We start from the raw sequence: 23,805 nt of genomic DNA, 5'->3' as shown, positions 1-23,805 counted from the left end.
TCAGGCGACACTAATAGTTCTTCTGCTTGTATTGGGCTGGGCAGGACTTGAGGGGTAGGTTGGGATTTTGGCTTTTCTTTCAACTTCTTTGTGCCTCAAATTTTCTAGACCACTGAGAAGTTATAGCAGGTGTTTTTCAAGTGTTTTATCCACCTAAAAATGTAAGCGTGTGAAAGGGATTAAATATTAATGTATTCTTTACCAATGCATTGGCAACACGGTGTTTTATAGGAAGCAAATCTTCACACGATAAAATTAGTCCCATATCCACTCATTTTAAAAATTATCATCTAGTGTTTTGAACTGTAACCCTGATGCTGCAGAAGAAATACCAGGAGGGATGATGGCTTCCTGAGGTGGGAAGGAGTGTCAATTTGTGGCGTATTGCTAGGAAGGTATTATTTGTCAGTTGGGAGTGACATTTGACTGCCTGCTCATGTAGAACTGATCAAAGTGTATTAAGTACAGGAAGGTTTGTTTGTTTTTTCCAGAAAGTTCAGAGCTAGTGGGCACTGGTATTGTTTTAGTGGCTCAAGAATGTCACAGCTAAGGTCTCTGTGATTCTTTAGGCCTTTTCCTCATGGTTCCAAGATAACTGCTATAGCTGGTACCATCACAGGTGCATTCCAGGCAAGAAAGAAGGAAGAAGAGAAGAGGGACAGTGGGATGCACCTTCCATTGCACCTGGGTAGTCCCCTTTGAAGACCCCACCAATGAACTCGTTACTCTCATTGGCCATCCTCAGGAGTAAGAGGCTGGAAAAAGAAGAGTTTCAAGTTTTTGTTTTATTCTTTAGCTCAGTTCATTGTCATCCCAAGAACAGAGGGTTTCTGTAAGTAAGGAAGAGAAAGGGGACACATGCTGCCACAAACATACAATCCTGAAATCAAGAAAGCCCTCTTTTTTTTTTCATACCTTTGTCTGTCTGGTCTGTGCAGGCCATTGGAAATGCTAAGACCACCCGCAATGACAACAGCAGCCGTTTTGGCAAGTACATCCAGATTGGCTTTGACAAAAGGTACCACATCATCGGGGCCAACATGAGGACTTACCTCTTGGAGAAGTCCAGAGTGGTCTTCCAGGTGAGTGGGAGGATTTGCGCCCTTTTGTGTATTTCTCATGGACAATTACCTTACTTCTGCTCCCTGCCCCACTCCCTGGACCCAAAGAGAATCTCTCTTGTGAGCCTGGAATTGAATGTAGTTGTTCTTTTGGTTCTTATCTTTTATCAGTAAGTGTTCATTCAGATGGTATAGGGATTAGATCTCAAAAACCTTTATACAGTACTGTTTTCAGATTCAATCAACAAACGTTGAATGCCTATTATGTGTTAGCTCTGTCCTAGACACCAAAGATACAGTAAAGGACAAGACAGAACTTTTCCTTATGGATTTTAAAGTCTTATCAGGGGAATGTCATAAATACAGAGTCTGGGTTTTAGGTTTCCTGAGAACTTCCTTATTTAGTAGGTTTAAAAAATAGATTATACTTGGCTACCTACTTAGTTTTCTTTTCAAATAAGTGGATGTCCCTTTTTTTAAAAAAATTATACTTTAAGTTCTGGGATACATGTACAGAACGTGCAGGTTTGTTACATAGGTATACACATGCCATGGTGGTTTGCTGCACCCATCACCTCATCATCTACATTAGGTATTTCTCCTAATGCTATCCCTCCCCTAGCCTTCCACCCACTGACAGGCCCCGGTGTTTGATGTTCCCCTCCCTGTGTCCATGTGTTCTCATGTTCAATTCCCAGATGTCCCACTTTCACCTGACTTGATTCTTCACTGTTCTTCGCTTACCTTTAATTTCCTCCTGCCAGCTACTCTTTGCCTCTTTGTAATCCTTCTCCTCCTCCATCCTGACTTTAGTGGGCTTGGTGCAACTCACAACGCCGACAAAAGTCCTCCTCCAGCTCCCTTTACCCTCCCATCACTGAACCAAGATGATGGTTCAGGTCCTGGTTTGAGTCTGTGGCAGATTCTTGCCTAGGGTTAAATGGCTTCCTGGTCATCAAGCTTTAGCTGCCTTTAAGGAGACCTCAGAATTGCCTCAGCTATTTGTTTCTTGGTGACATCTCCATGCTGATGATAGCAAACATCTAATGAATTTTTTAACCAGCTCCCCATGCTTTTGCCTGCGTTTTATATGCACCTCACAGGTTGGCTTGATAATCCCCCCATCCTGCTTTACACCACAGCCAAGGAAGCAGCTTGCTGGGTTGGGTGTGGGTCTGATGTCTTGCTCATGGCTCTTTCCTGGACACCCCTGGAGCTTCCCTCTTCCTTAGCTCTCTTCGCTCAGGCCTCCTGAGTCCCCACCCCCACACCCACCCCACCCGTGTAAGGCCAGTCCAGCTGCAGGTGTTCCCCAGACATCCTGCCTCACTTGCGGGCCTTTCCTGTCTGCCCAGCCTGACCTGATGGGCAAGCACAGCTTCCACTTATCTCTGAGCCTCCCAGAGGAGAACGGGAGCTCACAGAAGGGAACTGACAATCCATGGGACGTCAGCCAAGCAGCACAGAAGACTGAATAAGTATTTGTTGATTGACTGACTCACCATTTGTGAAGAGCAATGATGTCCTATATAGAAGGAAAAAAGAAAATACATACATGCTTTTGCATAAGTCAAGACATATAAATCCTCAGGTTGGAAGAAGTCCCCATAAGAGTGAATAGAAAGTCGGAAAGTGGGAATTGAAGGTGGCAGAGGTGTGGAGGAAAACACTGGGAAGAGTGGGGGGCTCAGCCTCCACCACCTGGAGCACCCTGGGATTACAGTGGCAGAGGGAACGATCTTAGAGGTCACTGCCCTAAAACTGCTTCACTTCTTCCTCCTCCAGGCAGATGATGAGAGGAATTACCACATCTTTTACCAGCTCTGTGCTGCTTCCCGTCTTCCAGAATTTAAAGAGCTTGCACTAAGTAAGTCAACATGCCTATCCTCTGGGGTGGGCTACTGCTCCAGCGGGTGCACAGCGGGGGGCTCTGCTCAAAGCCCTCCATCATGGGTTCTTGTCTCGGCTCTGCCTCTTATGTGGCCATAACCCCTAGGCCTCTCTGAATTTCACTGCTCAATTAGTAAAAGAGGATTAATTGTACGCAGTCCACCTGGCACAGGAAGTGTATGAGAGGATAAGAGGCAGGGGTGGAAAAGTGTTTTGCATGGCATGGAAGTCTTTTCATGCTTTATTATTCTGAAAGATATGTTTGCACTTTAAGCATCATAGGAAATGTGTCCCAAACCTAAGAATCTAGAGATAAAAGTAATATACATCATATAATCATAACCAGCATGTTTTAACTCATAGTTTAGGATTGAGGCAAAGAGAAAGGGGTGAGGATAAAGCAGAGAATAAAGCAGGGGTGGCTCTAGAGCCATATGGATGCAGTATGGCATGGCCACAGAGGATAAGAGGGGGCTCTGGCATGTGAGACTCTGGACTGCCAGGCCATCTGATCTCTCCTGGACTGGCATGGAAGCTTCTAGCACATCCTCACTGGAGGGAGAGAGATGGAGCAACCCAAACTGCCTCTCCACAAAAGCTGGGGGATAAGGCACCTTGTCATCATCCCCATCAGATGAGCACCACCCTTTGTTTCCACTCCTGCTGCTTCCTGAGGGGTGTTAGCAAGTTTCATTTGCTTTGAGGCTATTGATGTGGAGCCAGTGGAGTAGTGAGCAGGCTTTAGTTCTTGACTCCATACCACAGAGCAGCTCTCCTTGGGTCTGGAGGCTTTGGCCCTTCTCTGTGTGGGTCCTTATGGGGTAATGACTGATTTTTGCTGCTGAGTCTTCAGGCACATATGTGTAAAGAGGGCAAGCCTTGAGCCCAGCAGCGTCTTGGTGTCTGCCACACTTCCTGCCATGCTTCCTGTCCCTGTCCTGCTGTCTGTGTTTTGGGGGCATGTGGGGAGGTCCAATACTAGCAGATGGTATGAAGATCTGGGTGTCTAAACAGAGTAGTTGGTCTTTGTGCAGCTGTGCAAGAAACAGACATCTGAGGCTTGGCTGTCCCTGATCCAAATCCTGGCCATCCTAAGAGTCCAGCACCAGACCCATCTGTGCTCCCAGTAGCTGAAATCCATCAAGTGGTTTCAGCGCAAGTCTGCCCTCATAACACTTGCTTATGAATCCCTGTATCTTCAATGCTTGTACCATGCAACTTAGCAATAATTCTTGTGTTTGTTCATCAAACTCTATTCAGGCCATGTTAGGCCCCAGGGATCCTGCATTGAGCAAAATAGTTGTGGGTCCTACCCTGCTTAGCTTGTCAATTATGCTAAGGGCTGTGCTGAAGGAAGCAGAGCTGAGGAGGGCTGCGAGGCTCCCCCCAGGAAGTAATATTTAAATTGGGACCCCAGGGAGAAAACTCTGGCTGACATCCATTGTTAGTTATGTCCTGTTCTCCAGCTGGTCAGTGCTTGCAAGTCTGATTTTCCCAGGAACACGATGAACATGATAAAATCCTTGAGGACAAGGAGTGTGTGTTCCCTGCTAAGCAGAACAGGTGCTGAGCACTCTTTGCACACTGTTCTGAGCTGGAGCCTGTGGCTCTGAGGGTGCCTGTCAGTCTCAAGCAGCCAGGTATGCCTCCACATTAGGGGCCACTGCCATCCTCCTCTTTCCTTCCCAGAGCAGAACATAGGCCTAGCAGGGCTTTTCGGGGCCAACTTGCAGGAGGTGAAATTTTTTTCCCTCAGGTCAGTTTTATAGAAAATAAACAAATATTGGCAAGACCCATCTGGATGATTTGGATCACTTGTCCCAGTTGTAATTCTAAGGTAATGGGGAAGAAATCCTCCTAAATTTATTTTTCAGTTACATGAGTCATATTGAGGTTAAACATGATTTCCCCTTATTCCCTGTCTCTGCAAGGTGCATGGGCCCCAGGCTGCAGCACTTGAAAACTACCCAATTTGATCAGTATTTTTTTTCCCATTCTTTCACCTTCATGTGCCCTCTGAGAATATTTTGGAGTGAAACAAGAGCCTTTGACGAGCGCTTGTGCTCTGGTGTCAGGCTGTCCTCGGCCTCATGGGTGGATTGGCTGAGGGCCCTGAAGTTTGGCATTTAGGTCCACTAATAACCCTAGTCGAGTAGCTGAAAACAGCAAATACATGGACTAGCCAAGGGCTCTAAGTGAATATTTGGACCTGCTTCATATCCTCCTTCCTCCTCTTCACCCAAAACATGCAATTCAAATGCACACAAGTCTCTGCAAGACCCCTTGACTTGGCGTAAGTTTTGTGAATTTGTCTGAGAATGGAGGGTGCAGATTTGCATCCAGTTGTCCACACTCTTCTTCTGCCCCATTGTTGGGCCATTGCATTTAAAATGACCTCAAGAGGAGATTTTTTTTTTAAAGTCCAATGAATAATTTGTTAAGGTGTGAATAAATGATGGTAAAAACCATACAGACCAAGGTCAATACCCTAGAATAACCTCCTGGCCCTTTTGTGAAGTAGCTGCACTCTACCTTCCACTCACAGCTTATTTCCTCCCCATCTCTGCCTTCCAGATACACCAATTTCTGGTGGTACATCCAGTTGTAATGGGCCCATTTTCCCTTAAATACAGCCTTTAGGGGATAAGAAGTAAATTCCTTTTCTTCTTTTTCATTTCCGTAGTTGTATGGATAGTTTTATAAACAACCTCTCTGGCCTTGCATAGGTCAGAGCATAGCCTCCCCAGGTGATGTGCAAGCCCATGACCATGGCCTTGGTGGTCCGGTGCTCTAATCACTGGGTTCACGTTCTCCTCTGTGTTCTGTTGACTGCCTGATCCAATCTCTGCCTATTGAACTAGTTAATAGGAGGTTTGTGGTACATTTCTTCTTGGGAATTCTTGGTAAAGAGAGAGACCTAAACTGGAGGATGAGAGAAGTTGCTTTGGGATGGGATAGTCAGTGTTCAGCTTTATGGGCCTGAAAGGAGGGCTGAGATCCAGGAAAGCCAAGCAGGTCGGGGAAGACTGAGTCCTATTTGGATGTACCTTATTAAGAGGGTCCAGAGAGTGATGTGATGGAGTTGATGGCAGACCTTAACGCATATGGAAAGATGATCATTTTGATTGGTTTCAGATCATTCAGTAGAAAATGCTGTAACTGACCCAGGTGGCCCCTGCAGTGACAAGCCTCAGTCTGAGGAAGTTGCCCAGCTGGGCCTGAGTTGGGGAACTGGGCCTGAGTTTGGGAACTGGGATCTGGGAAGGCGGGGTGTCTATCTGATTCGTAGCAACATCAGGCAGTAGGACCTTGGCTATTGACAATGAAAGGTCTTCGAAAGATGCTGAAAATGCCTTCCCTCCAATATGAAAGTCTAGTCTCCTCCTTTGGAGTCTCAGGTGACTCTTTCTGATGTGTTTGGCTGACACTTGATGATGAGTTAGTTTGTGGCAAAATCATGAGATGCCATAGATAAATTGTTGTTTTTCTACGATAGGGTAATCAAGTAATGGAATCCCAGGCCTGACCAAACCCTGGGTGACCCTGGGCACCCCTTAAACCCCATGTTACTCAGTTTGCTTTTCTGAAAAATGGGAGTAAATAATATAGACAGTGTTCTTCGGTGGACACTGTAAAAATAATCAAATGAGATACTTTGAAAGGTGAGTGTAAAGGGAAAAAAATTGGTACTTTTATTAAGCCTTTGAAACTGTTGTATTGCTCTGTGCCGGTGCTTGCTGAGTGATTAGGTAAGAAAGAGCTAAAATGCTATCTTCTACAAAGATCTGATGTGGTTTTCCTCATTAAAATGTGCTTCTGCCGAGGCTGTGAGTGACCACAGGGCTGGAGTCCTTCCTCTCTCAGTTCAAGTGCCTTGGCCACTGGTCCTCAGAATTTGTTACTCCTCCAGGAAACCTTCACTCATAGAGTACAACTGATGTTCTCATTATTTGTGCCTGTGGGCAGGGTCACCTTGTGGTTATAGTTCAGGTCGTGTAGTCAGACTGGGGTCTAGGGCTGAGTTCTGTCTCTCCTTGGCTAGGCCTGTCCATGTATGCATAATAGACTTGGAGGAATGGGCAAAGCTCAGTATGGCTTGGAGCATAGGATGCAAGGTGGGAAATGGGGGGAGGTGAGGAAGGAGAGGTAGGCAGAGACCACTGAAGGCGTGGACAGAGGGAAGAGCTGATGAATGATAATAAGGCAACTGGTGTATCTGGAACATAGAGATGGGGAAGGAATAAGCCATGAGTCTGGAGGGTATGTGGTGGCCACTTCACAAAAGGGCCAGGGGCTGTTCTAGGGTATTGACCTTGGCTTTGTGAGCAGTGGGACCTCTCAAAGGGCTTTTTAAGCAGAGGGGGTGGTATGATCAGACATACTAGCATTTTGGAGGTGGATTTGAAGGGACAGGTGCAGAAGCAGAGAGATTGGAATAGTGTCTTTTTCAACAGTTCTGACAATGGAGCTGAAGGGCAATGGCAATCAGGATGGAGAAAGGAGAGAGACTTCAGAAATTCTTGAGATCAAATTGCAAGGACAGGTGTTGAAGGAGCATTGGGAGTTGCAGTGAAGCTGCATTTAAGCACCTTTAGCTGATGTGTTTCAGCCCTGCATGCTCAGGTCCAGGGAAAAGAATTTAGGGTTTTCAGGGAAGAGGGAACTTGCCCAGTGTCTCCTTTTGACATTCTATCAAAACCAAATGTTATACACTTAGAGCATGAAGTACCAGGCAGAATAGTACCAGGCAGGATCATCATACAAGATACTATATTTTGTGAAAGATTTAATCAGTTTTTAAGGGTAACTTCGATTACATGCAATTGTTGCCTTAAATGCTCACTTTTAAGCCCTGCTTCCTCCTAAGCACTAATTCTGCCGTCCTCTTTGTAGGGCAGATACTACCCAGGGCTTGTTGCATTTGTGTCCTCTTCTAAGCTTGGCTCTGAATTTTAAGACACCACCTGGGCCCTTCCTTACCAGCTGTCCCCTAGGCTGTTACCAGAGGCCTGACTGAAGAAGAATTAAGCTGGGGGTTGACAGCAAACATGTAAGGGTATCAACCTGCATTTGTGCATGTGCCCAGAGAGTTCAGGTGTGCCCAACTTTGTAAAACAAGTGAACAAAAAAACTCTGTCACCTCGGGCACATCACTGTTGCTCATTTGTCGAATGAGCTTGTCAGACTGAGATTATGTAAGTCATAGAAATCTGGTTCTAGGGTGGGGATACATTTTACTTGTATCAGATCTTTTCAAAAACAAATCTGTGATGAATCCTATTAAATTGAACTGTCTGTGACATATATGCCTTTTGTGTGAACATATGTTTCCCATGCCAATTTTACATAAATACAGCAGCACATTTCTGTCAGTGTCGTATAATTTTCTTGTACTATTCAGTTTTCTCTCCCATTTGCCATTGTGGATAAAGACTATTTTAAAGAGTTTCACATCCAGCTGGGCCTAAAATTTAGTCTGGGATAGCATGCTAACGGAGTAGAATTTTCATGGGTCACGATCTGTGGGATGAAGTGTCCTCCAGTGCCTCATGCCTTATTTCCTCGCCTCCCACAGCAAGTGCGGAGGACTTTTTCTATACATCACAGGGAGGAGACACTTCCATCGAGGGTGTGGACGATGCTGAGGACTTTGAGAAGACTCGACAAGCCTTCACACTCCTCGGTAAGGAGCTTCTGAGTTGGGGAAGCAGGCCCCGAGGGCTGATGGCACGGAGGGCAGAATGCAAGACGATGTCCCACTGTGCTTGCCAGCAACCTGCAGGAGCTAATGGGAGATGCCCTCTTGCCCCCGGTGAATGTTATCTCTTACTCTCTTACCCATCCCAACCCTCAGGCTCTAGAACTTAAAATTTGGAGCTTCATTGCCTTTTAAAAAATAAGGTTATGAGAGTCCCTCTCCCAGGCACTGTGCAGTGACCCTTTCTACTAGTGCAGGCTGTTGGAACCAACGTAGGCAAAGCAAGTGTAGCCACGTCTTCTCGTGCTGTGGTCTGGGCTCAGTGTGCTCTAGCAGGAAGAACACGATGTTGCGCACACCCACTGCACCTGTGCACCACAGCATGAAATCAGAGTTCGAAGCAGGTCTGGCAGCTGCATCACACATACAGCGTTAATTCTGTCAGCTCTGTTTCCATATAGAGCTTTAGCATTGGAATCCTTCAAACAAGAAGTTCTCTGTCCTTCAGGGGCATAAGGGGACAGTATGACTGGAGGAAATTGCCCTGCTCCCCTGCCACTTTTGGGGGAGAAGCGGTAAAGTAGAATGTAAGCCTTTCTAAGTTGGGAAATTGAAGTGTTAAATTCCTGGGACCTGCAGCCAGAAAAAGGAAAGCTCGAGAAGTCAGCCTGAAACCCCAAGTGGCGCAAGATGGTGCTTGTGTCTTCCCCAGCCCCTTCTCTGAAAGAGAACATTTGGCTTCTGAGCCATGTGACTAACCCAGAGCAGCATGTTAGGTTCTTTGGAGGTCAGGGAAGTTCTAGCCAATGTCCAAATAAAACATGGTCAAACGGGACACACCCTAACCTCTCTATGGGGAGGCAACCAGACCCTTATTTGCCACGCTCCCAGAGCCAGTCAGTTCTCTGGGAAACTGGTACATAGTTCATGGGTACAAAAGATAAACCCTATCTATCAGTCAGGAGACACAAACCACACTGGTTATTCCAAGATAGAAAAATTAATATAAACAATTGTTAACTACAGCAGTAGCAGGTGATTGACTACAAAAGGGATAAATGAGGACTTTATAGAGGGTCCAGAAGTAGCAGGTACAAAAGAACAGCTGCTATTCCTGGCAGGGGCCAGGATGGGGTGGTGAGGGAAGAACAGCCAATAAAGGTAAGAGAGGCCTCCATCCTAGCTGAGCTTTAGTTCACTTCTAAGAGGATGTGATGAAGAAACTTGCCCAGAGGATGCAGGCCAGAGCTGTTTTGTACAAGCAGGCTGCAGGTGCCCCAAGGTGTAGGGGGCCAGAACTGCTCAGAAGCCACTGCTGATGGGGAGACAAGTCTGAGGGCAGAGCTGGAGCTCATCTGGAGGTTTCTGGGCTCCCTGATAAATCATGATAACTATGGAGGACCAGAACCAGAAAGGGAATTGTCTTCATGTTCTGTTGCCTTGCAAATCGCCGGAATACCCTCTATTGAGCAAGCTTGACGTTCTACCAGTAGGCAAAGGAGAAATGTTTACAGGGCCCAGCTTCAGTTTGATAAAGTAGGGCAAAGGGGATGCTTTGAAGCTGAGAGATAAGTTGATAACTGGCATCCCTGACTTCCTCAGCACTACATGCCTATCCTAGTCTCCAGAGTTGGGCAGGTTTGGAGCAGACTTGACAGTGTGCAGGATACATTCTTCTCTGAATTTATCAGAGAAAGGAGAAGACCTCTGGCAGCTGCCCTTGTAGTGCTGATGTGGGCAGTGGGCACAAACTGATATAAGGAGAGGATTGCTCCCTCCAAGGCTCTAAGGAGACTGGATACTTTAATGCTCAAAGCAAATTGCTTTTGTAAAACTAATTATTGTAATAAGACTTTCTTCTCTATTCTTTAATAAACATGTCCCTTTTTTAATTGCAGGGGTTAGCAAACTTAAAGGACAAAATAGTAAATTTTTTAGTTTTGTGGGCCATACAGTTTGTTGCAAAGCATTCAACTCTGCTGTTTTGTGAAAGTAGCAATAGACAGAACGTAAGAGAGTGGGCATGACTGTGTTCCGATAGAACTTAGTTATGAAAACAGGCTGTGGGCCATAGTTTGCCAACCCCTGTTTTACTCCTTAGGTTTGATTGATTGATTTTTGTTTTTAGATTTTTTGCTTCCCATAGCGTGAGGTACCACTTATTCAAAGAATCCCACAGCAGGAAAGGATGTTCTCATCAATGTAGTGCGAGGATCCTAACTATTGTTAGGATTCAGTATTCATTCTGTGTCTACCACTTAAATTCCTACCATGACAGGGTAGTTCGGTCTTTGGAAATTGACAGAGCATTGGTTCTCAAGAGTAAACGAAGTAGGCCAGGTACAGTGGCTCATGCCTGTAATCCCAGCACCCTGGGAGGCTGAAGCAGGAGGATTGCTTGAACCCAGGAGTTCTGGGCAACATGGGAGACCCTGTCTCTACAAAAAATAAAACAAATTAGCTGGTCATGTTGGCACACACCTGTCCCAGCTACTCAAGAGGCTGAAGTGGGAGGATTGCTTGAGCCCAGGAGTTTGAGGCTGCAGTGATTGTGCCACTGGACTCCAGCCTGAGCAACAGAGCAAGACCCTCTCTCAAAAAAATAGATAAACAAAGTAGAAAAGCTACTGTCTAGGGAGTATATCCCTCTTGTACCGTGATGGTACCAGCACCCAGCTCCTGTCTAGTACTTTCAATGGGACTTGACTTAAGAGCAAGATACTCTAAGCTCAGACAAAAAACCCCAGTGTTTTACCTCCTACAAGGGTGCATAAGTGCCTAGCTTCCTGTCTTGTCCTGAATACCAGCCTCTGGCTTTAACCTGTCTTCCTTTCACCAGGTGTATTCAGTTATGCTGAACCAAGATGGATGCTTAAATTCTTTGGTGTTTTGTGGGGGGGGATTTTTAAGCTAATACCACGTATTCAAATAATGCATATGTTTTGATAGCTGCAAATACTTGCAGCCTGTGTAGCAGCCAGCGATCCGGTCATTCTACCATTCAGGTTTCTGAGCACCTGCTATGTTCCAGGCAGTGTTCAAGGCCCTGGGAATCTAATGATGAAGCAAGAACAGGGATTCATTATATTATTTACTTTGTTATTCTTTACTTTGTATGCTTTGAAATTTTACATAATAAAATCAAAAAAGTAAATCTATGATGCTTACATGGTAGTGGCCATCTAACATAAAAGCCTAGAGTTAATGTTGCTTGGGTTGTCCACTTTGTAGATTATCTGGGGAAATTTTTTAATCCTAGCATGGCACATCTGTGCCTCCCATTTTTTACAGGTGTTACTGACTGTTTTTTAGCCTGAATAAAATATTGCCTTAAAAAATAACTGCAGCTGGGAGGAATGGGGAGAGCAGCTGTATTTCTTAAACTAAGTGGAAGGTTCACTGGTATTCATTCTATTGTTCTGTAGTCTTTTAAAAATGAGTCTGAATCATTTTGTAAAAATGCCAATGCCTTGCAAGCTAAATACAAATTAAGAGATTATCCATGCCCTTGATGATTCGTATAGGTAAATAACAAATCTGACAACACGTGATTGCTGCCGCAGTGGTTCTGGGGTCAGTGTGCCTGCCTATGACAGTGCATATAGTGTGGCGAACAGCTGCTCCATCTGGGGATGGCCAGGGGCCAGCTGGCCATCCAGCCCCAGAACAGCAATCCCAAGAGAAGTTTCTCCTTTTCTTCCCTCATTGGCACTGGGGATGTGTGTCACAGATGTTTACAGGATATTATGTTGGAGAAAAAATGATTGCAGATACATGACCATTCTTATTAAACTCATAAAAACATCCATAAAGTGTTTGGTTGAAATGAAGCCCAAAATGAGCCTGCAGGATTGCTGCCTCTCCTTTGCTCTTTGAGAAGTTAAAATGGCAGCTTGACCCATCTGGTTTGGTCAGGACGATCATAGTGAAGATATTTTCTTTTTAGTCCAAGGAGCCACTTTGCCCTCTGAGCTGTTACTGTGAGTGGTAATTACTTGGTGAGGAGCCTGGATCATTTTAGGAGTCATCAGGTCAGAAAGAAAAATCAAACCTTATTTTTAAAAAAAAAAAGTCCTTAAAAGGGGTAAAATGTCCTTTCCGTCCGACCATGGATACTGAGTGTCATCCATTCATTTTTCTTTTCCAGGAGTGAAAGAGTCCCATCAGATGAGCATTTTTAAGATAATTGCTTCTATCTTGCACCTTGGAAGTGTGGCGATTCAGGCTGAGCGTGATGGTGATTCCTGTAGTATATCAGTAAGTTGCACACCAACACCGGAGATAAAATGTACATAATTTACCCTGTTCTTACAGCTTGATATGACTGAAATGTGTCTTTCCAGTTAGAGGACACTCATAAGTTATTTATTCTTAACAGTAATGGTTTCTGTTCACTTGCTGATAATTTTTTAAAAGAGCCAACCCTTTAAAAATCAGCTGCCATCAAGTTTCTGTTGCTGAGGACAGGGAATGTAGTGGCTATTTGATAAATTCTTTTTGTTGGGTTGATTTCCCAAGTACCCTGAAGTACACAGAATTCTACTTGTTGTCAATCAATTGAGTACTTTCTGAGTGCCAGACTGAGGTCCCCACTGCAAGGAGATGAAAGGGCACAGGGCACCGTACCTGGTGATGCTTCAAAGGGGCTTATAGTCTAATTGGGTGGACAAGACAGGTGGCAACCCTTGCCAAGATTCTGACAGCACAAGGCAGGCTGTTAAGTGAGACATACATGTGAAAGTACTGCAAGCTGTCAAGTGCTCCGTGAAGGCTCATAATGAAGGTTATTTTCCTGATGCCCAGTGTAGTACTGATATGTGGTAGATAAACGTCTAAGTGGATGGACGGGTGATGGAGTAAGCACCAGGGAAGTGGCACCCACAGCAATTGCTGTGCCTTCTGGAATTTAATGGTGTTGGGAAAAGCTAAAGCTGGTATTCTAACCTTGGATAAGTGAATCTGCAATTGTTTATTCTATACCTCTTATGCCCATTTATGGCCAGGTTCTGGGGAGGTACAAAGTATGATTCTTGCTTCCAGGGACTTGGAATTTAAATAACCAGACACTGGAAAAATACAAAAGACAACACTACCTGAGGGCACGTGTCCATGCTGCTCACTAGCTGATGCTTATTCAATTGAGTGGACGTAAATTAGCCTCCTTCTGTTTGTCTAGAGTTGGGGGTTATGAGAAGTTCAAACTGGCCCTGTCTTCAGGGAGAGGAAGACCTGAACTGTAGCTGGGATTCAGTAGAGCTCATTGTATATCATCCATGGATGGATACACAATCTGTGGGGAATGATCTAGGGTTTGAGAGGGCCCCTGGGCCTGTCTGGCCTGCTGCCATCCCTGGCATGGACTCTGCAGCCTCGTGAGAGCCTCGAAGCTCCCCTGTCGGGCCCAGTGGAAAAGGAGGAGGTGTTGGTGCTGGTAGTGTTAGGTGCCCTGGAGCTGTTTTGGACATCTACTGCTTATATACCTGTGTGGGTGCTCACCTTAGGGGGAAGGAGGGCATGGTACAGTGGAGTTGGCAGCAGTGATTCCATGGGAAGGACTGTCATGTTCAGAGGAGGACCTGTGGCCCAGGGGGTGGTGGAGGAACCTCCAGTGCAGGACAAACCTTCCCGTAATCTGAGTCTTCAGGGCCAGTGATGTATTGTCCCAGTGTCTTTCCCCTGATGAGAAAGGCATAGAGCATCTGTGCCTCCCCATGCATACAGCTCAGTCAGTGTCCTGTGGTTCCTTAGGGCAGCTGTACTCTGTGTCAGGGACAGGTGAGATGAGGAACACCTGCAGTGACCAAGGCCTGGCTGAGGCTGGTAAGATGCAGGAAAGGTGACAGATGTGCTCTGTGGTCTGTGGACCTCCAGCCCGCCCAACACCCTGCTCCTCCCCAGGCCCTTCACAGGTCACTTTTTCTTTCATGGGTTCTTACCTCTCCTCTGTGGGGCTGAGCATTGTGTGTGTGTGTGTGTGTGTGTGTGTGTGTGTGTGTGTGTGTGTGGATTACTTGCTGCCTACCTTTCTCCTTTGTGACACTCCAAACTCTGAAAGAGTAGGGTCAGTTCTCGCTCTTTAGTCTATCACCAGCATCTATTGTGGTGCTCAGCACTCACCAGGTACCCAAGAAGTAGATGGGTGGATGACTGAGGCTCTGCAGGCCTCAGGGGTGGCACACAGGAGAGTAAGAGTGGATGGGCAATTCTGAGATCTTAGTGAGGCTGGTGGTTAGCATGAGAACCAGGGCTGGGGAGTCCGTGGGCACCTACCTGCATTGGGGGGCGAGACCAGCAAAATTAAGGCTTGAGCCTGTAAGTGAAGTGTCTCTGATCTTATAGTTGACCCTCCACACCCAGCCTCCGGAGAACATTCAGGTGAGAAGGGAAGTGAGTGTTTATTAGGACTGTATCTGTTGGGCTCATTGTTCTCCCTCTAGTACCCACTGAGTGTTTGTGTGGAGATAGTATGAGGGTGGGAACATCAGGGCCTCTTAGGGAGGCATGGATGGAGGATGCAGGTGGTAAAGGGGGCAGGAGGGAGGAGGCCTGAGAGGTTGAGGTTTGGATGCTACCTGGTGTGGCAGCCCTTTCTCTGCTAGGTGGCAGGAAGTTCCAGAAGGCATTTGAGTGCAGGTTTGTGGTCTAGGCTGGTCTTCCATTGTTCTGCAATCAGAGCTGTACAGAGAGCTAGTGGACAGCAAGGACTCTAAGTCGAGATGGCCAAGGTTCATATCCTGATTCTTCTTGCTGGATGTGTGACTTACGGCAAGTGTGCTAACCTCTCTGTTTCCTCTTCTGTAAAGTGTGGATGACCACCTGCCTCAGGGCTGGAGTGAAGATCCCAGAAAGCCCTGTGTGGAAAGGTTTTAGCACAGAGCTCGTGGTTGAGAGAGTCTTTGTCTAATATCAGCCTTGTTATAGCCTGAGTGGACCTTAAGAGCATCCCTCTTGCTGTACAGGGGAGGAAAAAATAAGGCCCAGAGAGGGGAACCTCTTTCTCTGAGGTTAGAATGACAATGGCAAAGGTGGGACAGGGCCCAGGCAGTGTTCAGTCCCCTTCACTCCTGCCAGCCTGGCTTCCTCGGCTGGACTACAAGTCCTTGGGGAGGAGACTGCCCTCTGCTTGCCTGGTGAGCCCCATTGGTGCCCTCACAGTGCCAGGCACAGAATGTGTGCTTGAGAAATGCATCGTTAATAGTTGCTACCGAGAGCCCCACTGATTATGGTTTATTCCTTGGGCACATAGGATGGACCTCCTATTGGAAAGGCTGTCTTTCCATACGCAGTGTGCCTTCTGCTCAGTAGTTTTTATTTTTAATTAAAGCATGAGAATGTGCTCCATGACTGCCAGGGTTGCCTTGGAGATGCAACAGCATTCAATTTGTTTCTTGAATTTAGCAATATGGGCCCATAAAACTGATCTGCTACTTATTATATTGGCTATTTTTAATGGATTTAGCATCATTTAATTTTGCCTAAATGTAATTGTACGATGTTAAATCAGTTTCAGTCAGCACCTTCAATCAACAGTCGGAAGAGGGTGAGAAAATCAAGCCCCGCCCCACTGTGGTGGTTAAAAGCCGGTCCCCAGGGTGGTTTCTCAGACAAGTCTCTAACTTGTGCTTTCTCCACTGCACTCACAGCGTGAGGCCTTAGGGAGGGGAGGGTGCCCGTGGGCATGTCTTGGGCAGTCATGGTAGCTGCTGGCAGGCCACTTAAATGTCAGGGAATCCATCTGCAGTGCCATGCCTAGCAATTAAGAATTTCTTGGAAATAGGTCAGATGAACAAATTGGACGCTTGTCACCTCTGAACTTGTTGCCTGCCAAGCGGTCCCCAGGCACTTAACTCTGCCACATATGGCTTTATGTTTAGGGGAGTCGGGGAGCGGGGGAGACAGGTTGGCTTCAGAGAAAAAGGATCTTGGCCAGGAGAAGTAGCCATGGAAACTCTCTGCTGAGTGTGAAAAGATGGAGGCTTCTCCACACCCACCCGGCCCAAACCAAGCTGATTGTCCTGCAGGGCTGGGGTTAGGAGCTCTGGGCCAGAAGGCAGGAGGCCTCACTCAGCTTCATCTGAATAGTAAGGGACATCAGATTAGAATGCAATTTCTTAAGAACATAAGCATTCTTTGGTCAAATACATTCCAAAAATGCTTCTTAAAATATCTATCTCTTGGTGCTACATGGTGTATTAAACCAGTTCAGCTGTGTTTAACCTGGTCCTATCCTCTCCTTCTGTTAAGTAAAGCCAACTAATGTTCTTTGCAACTACTGTTCCATAAACCATACATTGGAAAAACACTGGCCTTAGTGATTTTGGATTCTATTATTCTGGCATTCTATTATTTTATAACTGTTTTGGGTAGATGGATTTTAAATATATGTAGGAGGAAAAAATTGCCTGGGGATATGGTGTTAAGGGAGAAATAATACAGTTATCTGTGTTAATTTTCATTAAGCCCTCATTTAAATCCTACAAGTCAGCCTCATCAGAAAATGAGTCCCACAAGCAATTGAGGGTCATTAGGAGATGGCACATCATGTTCTGAAGGATTCCCTTTCAGCCTCAGCGTTAATAAGCTTTCCAGCAGGCTTGAGGCTGGGCTACCAGCTTTCCCAGGTGGATTCAGTTGAGGGAATGAAAAACAGGTGAGAGAATGAATAACAACAATGAGCAGGTTTTCTCAGAGTGCCCCAAGTGGGCTGCAAGGACTATCCAAGGAATTTGTACATTTTGGCGAAAGAAGACAAGACCCTGTGGGAAATGTGGCTCTCCAGTGACTCAAATGTCAGGTGATGTGATTGGTATTTGGGTAAATGAGGGTCAAGACTCACACATAGTCCCTAGAGGCAGCTGGGGTAGGCAGGAGATATATCGGGCAGGACCGTGGTAGAAGCCTTGTGCTGGGGGTGGGGCGGGGGCCTGGTTGAGTAGTTGTACCTCTCTGGGGCTCAGCTCAGCTTTTTGCCTGTAGGAAAAGAGGCCTAAACTGGAGGAATTCCAGTTTCTTTCCAGCTCTGAGCATGTGTGATATTATCAGTGGAAGTGTCCCAGATGATCTTCCCAGGTCAAGATGTGGTCCAGGGGTTTGCCATGTATCTTAGCTTTCCACGCTGAGGAACTTTGTTTACATACTTAAAACGCTTGCTTCTTTGGGAAAAAAAAGTTCAGTTTCTATGATTTTAGCATCAGTGAGGCTAAGAAGAAAGCGAGCCTGCTTGGAAGCATAGGAGAGTGCAGGGTCAGTGCTGGGAGTGACATCATCCATTGCGTTTCAGCCTCTCACTCAGCACATCTGAACCACTCACTGGTATCATATACAATTTCAGAGACTCCTTAAGGTGATTCTCACTTATACCCACCCAGAAGAGAATCATTGATCTGGCCTATCATGTTATTTTACAGAGTAGGGAACTGACTTCTAAGGGAGGAACATGGCTAGTGCCTTCGAAGGGCCCATCCACCTTAGGAGCCTGGGGCTTGTTTCTGAGCATATAGCTGGTTAGATGGGGCGGGTCAAAGGCAATGCCTGTAAGGGAGGAATTCTAAGAGAGAGGAAGAGAATTGCTTTCTGGGCTGTGGATCAAGCACTGCCTGCATACCTCAGCAGATGCAAACTGCATTTGGTGTGAATATGTTCGTTACTCTGAATGGATTGCATGGTCATAAGCTCTCAATTCTCTTTCTGCTCCCTTCGCTCCGGGACCCGCCTCTTACCAGTTACTCAGCAGCAGCCTGGCATGGAGGGAGGGGACAAGAAAGATGGAGAATGTTTTGGTTTTTAAAGTCCTATAATTTGGTCATTAGCAGGTGGAATGATCAGTTTGAGCATTGCTCTCTTATGGGCTCTGTCATCTCCACTTAGCAGTGTGTGTGTGTGTGTGTGTGTGTGTGTGAGAGAGAGAGAGAGAGAGAGACTGCTGGGCTGGCAGCAGGGGATGTGCTGGGATTCTGGAGGGCTGGGAGGCCTTGAGTTTGGCTTGTTTTCCCTCTGGGCAGGAGGGTGGAAGACATTGGTGGGGGGCCGCTTGTCTCCCACACTCCTCCTGAACCTATCTCCCCCATCTCCCACAGCCCCAGGATGTATACCTAAGCAACTTCTGCCGACTGCTAGGGGTGGAGCACAGTCAGATGGAGCACTGGCTGTGTCATCGCAAGCTGGTCACCACCTCGGAGACCTACGTCAAGACCATGTCACTGCAGCAGGTGATCAATGCGCGCAACGCCCTGGCGAAGCACATCTATGCCCAGTTGTTCGGCTGGATTGTGGAGCACATCAACAAGGCCCTGCACACCTCCCTCAAGCAGCACTCCTTCATCGGGGTCCTGGACATCTACGGGTAGGCCTGCCGCCTGTCTCGCTCTATCTGCTACCTGGGAGTGGCTTCCTGCTCATACTTTACAGCCAGCAGGGGTATTGAAGAGCTTCCTGGTGGTTCTCAACTTAGGGCAGTTTAAAATGTGTGGGGCCGTTTTTAGTTGATTAGTTGACACAATGATGGGGCCTGAGGCCAGGGAGGCTTAGTGGTCTATAATGTAAGGGGACAGTCCCCAAGCAAGAATGGACCTGTCAAAACACCAGGAGTTTCCCAATGAGAAACCCTGTAAGCGTCAGTTTTTACACCTGAGAAAGTGAGGCCAAGAGAGGGAAATGACCTGCCCAATGTGATTTTGCAAGTTACTGTGAGAAATGGAACTTAAATTCAAGTTCTGTATCTCAGTAATGTTTTATTTCAATCTACCATTTGACCTCATTGACTGTAACAGTCAAGGTGGCTATTTTGGTACCATAATTTTGTCCAGGGCTGTGCAGATTTGTGTTGTGTGTGGTCATTCCTGAGGTTTCTCTTCCTTTCAGAATTCCAGCCTGATTGAAAGAACTGTTATTTATAACTTTATTTTTGGCAGGGAGAGCCACCGTGGTGTGGTGAAAGTGTACTTGCCTAGCCATCGGGAGACTGTCACCAACCAGCTGAGTGAATCTCCACAGATCACAGACCCTCTCTGGTCTTTCATTTCATAGCTTCAAATGAGGTTTTGAGCCACAGTCTCCGTGAGGTTCTTTCTAGGCCCTTGTTTGAAGTTAACACGAACTGGGTTGCAACCTACCTTGCACTTCTTTTCTGACCAATGTCCTGTCCTCTTTAAGCTAACAATAGACTAAATCCTCCTGGATCTTTAAATTATAGAAGTCATGGCATCTTAAAATAGAAATTCAGAACCATAGAAGTGAAGCGTCGTAAGAACAGTGACACTCTAGTGCGAACAACTGCTTAGCAGGCTAGAACTCACCTGGTACTCACCTTATGATGAGGTTGGAATAAAGGCCAGTCCCCTGTAGAAGTGGCCACTTCCCCATGCGGCATGCGGAGACAGGCTCTCCTGATTACATCTCTGATGCTGTTGCTCATCCCTGGGTTTCAAATTGAACTATGTTGCATGCTATGGAGAAAGAAGACAATCTTTGTGATTTCTGACATCACAAAGGCCTCAGGAAGATGCTGAAGGAGTTGTCTCATGCACGAGTTAAGTGACATAAGAGGCATCAGAAGAAATTGTGGAAGGGTCTATTTGAGGGTTTGGATGCTTCGTGCTGTACAAGTTTCAAGGCTGGAGAGGACACGCTTGCACAGTTGGGCAAGCTTTATGTGGGAGCTAAGATTTGAACTGGATCATATAAACAGGGGAAGAATATGGAAAGTGAGGGAGGCACCTTTGGGAACAGGAGTGCAACCAAGATGTGAGGAAGGAGCAGAGTGTGAAGGCAAACCTCCTTGCTGATAAGGAGCACACAGTGGAGAATCACCGAGAGTGGGAGGTGAGAAGAGGCATCCTCCCCAGGCCTCAGTTGCATGACCCCAGGCAGGCCCCTTCTCCTCTGGTCCATCGAGTGCCTGCCTTGTGCTCAGCCCTTGTAGTTGCTCTTGGGAGAGCATAGAACAGTGTGCTCTCTGGGAACTTCGAGTCTCATTGTCAATCATTAATTATGTGTTGTTCTCTCTACTTTGAGTATTTTCAGGTAATTGGATATCCCAAAATACTGACCTTTCGGTATTACCTTCCAAGTAAGACCTGGGGAAACCCAAGCTGACCCAATTCCCTTAATCCACTTGTAGAAGGATCTAATTTTACTGAGGTTTTGATTTAGGAAGATTAACATGCAGACTCGTCAATAGCATGTAAAAATTTTATGATTTCCATACCACTGCTACATAAAATACCATGCCTCAGTTCTGTTGTATTTCTATATCATCTTAACAGTGCCTTGAATTTAAAGAGTCTGCTTACTCCCTTCCCTGTGATCTTCCGCTGGGTTTTTTGCTGTTCTTAGGAGGCCTCCGTGAGCTGGGCTTCTGGGGCTGCTGAGTCCGCAGATGTCAGCCCGGTTTGTGCAAGCTGGGATTTTGTGTTTATATTTGCCATTTAATTTTTGTAATTGTTTGTTTTCTCTAACATCCTGTGACTGCCCAAAGGGGAGAAATAGATCGCAAGGATGGCTTGTCTGGTTTGAAAACAATAGTTTTCCATGGATGGGGTGGCAACCTGGAGGACTTGGTCTCCTGTTCCTAGTGCCAGCTCCTCACCTGTGTCTCCCTCATCTCAGAGTGGCCTCCAGGCTCCTTTGAGACTATCTGACAGCTCTTCCATGAGGGCAGGGTCCCGATACAGGGCCATCAGCATAAGGCCATTCTTGGGAATTTTCCTACCCTTTGTGCTTTCTTCCGGGCATGCTATGTTGTTTTTTTCTTAATCTTCATTCTTTCTCAGAAACCAATTCACTTTTTTTGTTATAAAGTTGTCATATTTTAAAAGTGACTCTTCTTCTTGAGAGAAATAAGTCCCATGCACAGTTACTCCTCTGTAGCTCAATGCAGTGCTGAGTTCACACTCTCTCTGAGTTAAGGATAACAAGTTAGATACAAGGGAATTCAGAGTGAACAAGCTAGCTGTGTGCCTGGGCCATTGGTTGCCAAGAAAGCACTTACATACATGCCCTAAATATGGAAGTGCATGCTACTCAATGGTCTGATTCACCAAGAAATTTTACAAATGTGGACTGGCCCAGGCTCTCTTTCTGGTGAGAGGGTATGTAATGAACTCTTAGGAGAACTCTTAGGAGATTAAAATCAACAAATTAACGGAAGAGCAGGTGGCTTGAGTCTGGAGGTACTTTCTAATCTATCAGGTCAGTGACATCATTTCTTAATCTGGGAGAAAACAAAACAGAAACCTGGGTGGAAACTTGGGATAGCATGTGTGAGCCGTTTACTGTCATCTGCCCCTTTCCACTTACAGTGTCTTATCTGCCTTATTTCCCTTGGACTTCACATACCTTCCAGAAACCCACCAAACCTGCCTTTTTTGTTGTTTAATGTGGTCATTTCTTGGTTACCTGGAAGTGGGCATCACACTCAGCCCCACTTCTCGCCCTCTCTACTCACCTCCTTCCCAGTTCAAACTCATTCCAGTCATTAGGCTTTATTCTATTCATGACTATGGGAAGTGATTCTAAGGAGCTTTTCATCCTCTGTGGCATAAGAAAACCCAAGCGTTGTTTATTTTTTGAGTTTTCTATTCATATCCCTGGCCACCAAACCCTGGAGGAGAAGACCATCTGTCCATTGTCTCACTCCTTCTTAGTGGGGGTGTGGGGATGCCTGAGTACCCATAGAGGATGCCCTGGGGGCTGACCTGATGTCTTTGATTTTCTCACTTCTCCTTGTCTCTTTTGAGCAAGAGTGGCGAAAGTGGAGTCCAGAGAGAAGAGAAAGAATACTGAGATGAGTTTCTGAATACAGCCAGCCACATCCAGGAAGTGGAAAAGAGCGAGACATTGCCCCCCTCTCAGGTTGGAAATGTGCAAAGCTAGGAAATGAGGGTGGAACTGCTGCTTCTTCCCCTTGACCCCACCAGTGGCCACTGATTTCTTCCACTGGGATAACTGTCCCTGGATGAGCTTCAGTGCCTATCTAGGGCATTCCTGGCCCACCAGTGAAGCTCATTCATGGACTGAAATAATTCTGTACCAAACATGAGCCACTCCACTTTTTCATATAAATGTGTTAAATGTTACCACAGAATTCACAGCCAGGGTGAATACACACTCACTTCTCTCTATAAGCAAGCAGTACACACGCCAGTATCGTATACACACATTTCTCCCCATCACTGTGTTCTGACTCATAGTTAGCTTGTAGAGGAGAAAGGCTGTGGGCTTCTAAACAAATTAGCATGGGCCACAGCTGCTTCCACCATGACTGTGGTGAGTGCTCTGCTCAGAGGCCCTTCCCCAAGGCTTTTCTGAATGGTTCCAGACCCCCAGTGTCTGGTGGAAGCTTCCCTACATCTTGCTCCTCTGTCCCAGCTCCACAAAAAGTGCAAAGCAAGCAGTACTCAGAACAATTTAGCCACCCGAAGCTGAGCTCTTCACCTTAACCAAGGATCTGTGAAGTCGCCTTCAGGATATTTTTGACCAGGCACGGTATGGAAATTAGTAGGGGAGATCCTGGCAGCTTTTGGCTGGGATTCCCTTTCCAGGTTGCATTAACCTGCATTTGCCTCTCTAGGCCTGATTAATTGCAGTCTGTAATCCTTTATACCTCTCCTCTCCTTGAGTCTCTAATCCTTTGTTCCTATCCTCTCCTTGAGGCAGCAAGAAATAAATGGCTTCAATTTGGGAAAAATACACATTTACTTGTCTTTGATTTCAGCCTTCAAGATGCCAAGGTAGCAGAGGGCTTTGGCTATGGCCAACCCATTCTTGCTGAGGAGAGGGCCTGGGAGCAACACAGGCTGTAACAGATTCATGTGTTCTGCTAAGGAACAGCTGGGGAGAGAATGGGGTAGAAGGTGGGGAAGTTTTGACCACAGGAAGCAGGACATAGGATTTCCTGGGATTTTATATCCTCATCAGTCCTCTGTTACTTTCTTGTGGTACTTCCTAATAATAAATTAGCATCCAACTCTATTCGGTGCTCTTTAATGGTATGTTTAAAAATGCCTTTAAGGCCGGGTGCGGTGGCTCATGCCTATAACCCCAGCACTGTGTTGTTAACGGTGGAGGGTGTCCAGGTTCTTGGCGTCTTGAACAAAGAATTGGACAAAACGCACAAAGCAAGGAAGGAATGAAGGGATTTATTGAAAATGAAAGTAC

General features: G+C 46.1%; 1 protein-coding gene across 3 annotated transcripts in view; it reads left to right on the top strand.

Annotated features, from left to right (window-relative positions):
• Nucleotides 1-23,805, top strand: part of MYO5B (myosin VB) — a 368,321-nt gene that overhangs the window by 200,898 nt on the left and 143,618 nt on the right. For all 3 annotated transcript variants that reach the window (XM_019013976.4, XM_055368552.2, XM_063699216.1), the window contains exons 6-10: nt 939-1,082; nt 2,847-2,928; nt 8,527-8,634; nt 12,797-12,906; nt 18,726-18,991. In XM_019013976.4, coding sequence (XP_018869521.3) covers nt 939-1,082; nt 2,847-2,928; nt 8,527-8,634; nt 12,797-12,906; nt 18,726-18,991 — 710 coding nt within the window. The remainder of the gene's footprint in view (nt 1-938; nt 1,083-2,846; nt 2,929-8,526; nt 8,635-12,796; nt 12,907-18,725; nt 18,992-23,805) is intronic.

The sequence above is a fragment of the Gorilla gorilla genome, chromosome 17 (assembly GCF_029281585.2).
Source record: "Gorilla gorilla gorilla isolate KB3781 chromosome 17, NHGRI_mGorGor1-v2.1_pri, whole genome shotgun sequence".
Taxonomy (NCBI): Eukaryota; Metazoa; Chordata; class Mammalia; order Primates; family Hominidae; genus Gorilla; species Gorilla gorilla.
This window is presented reverse-complemented; position numbering and strand designations above follow the sequence as displayed.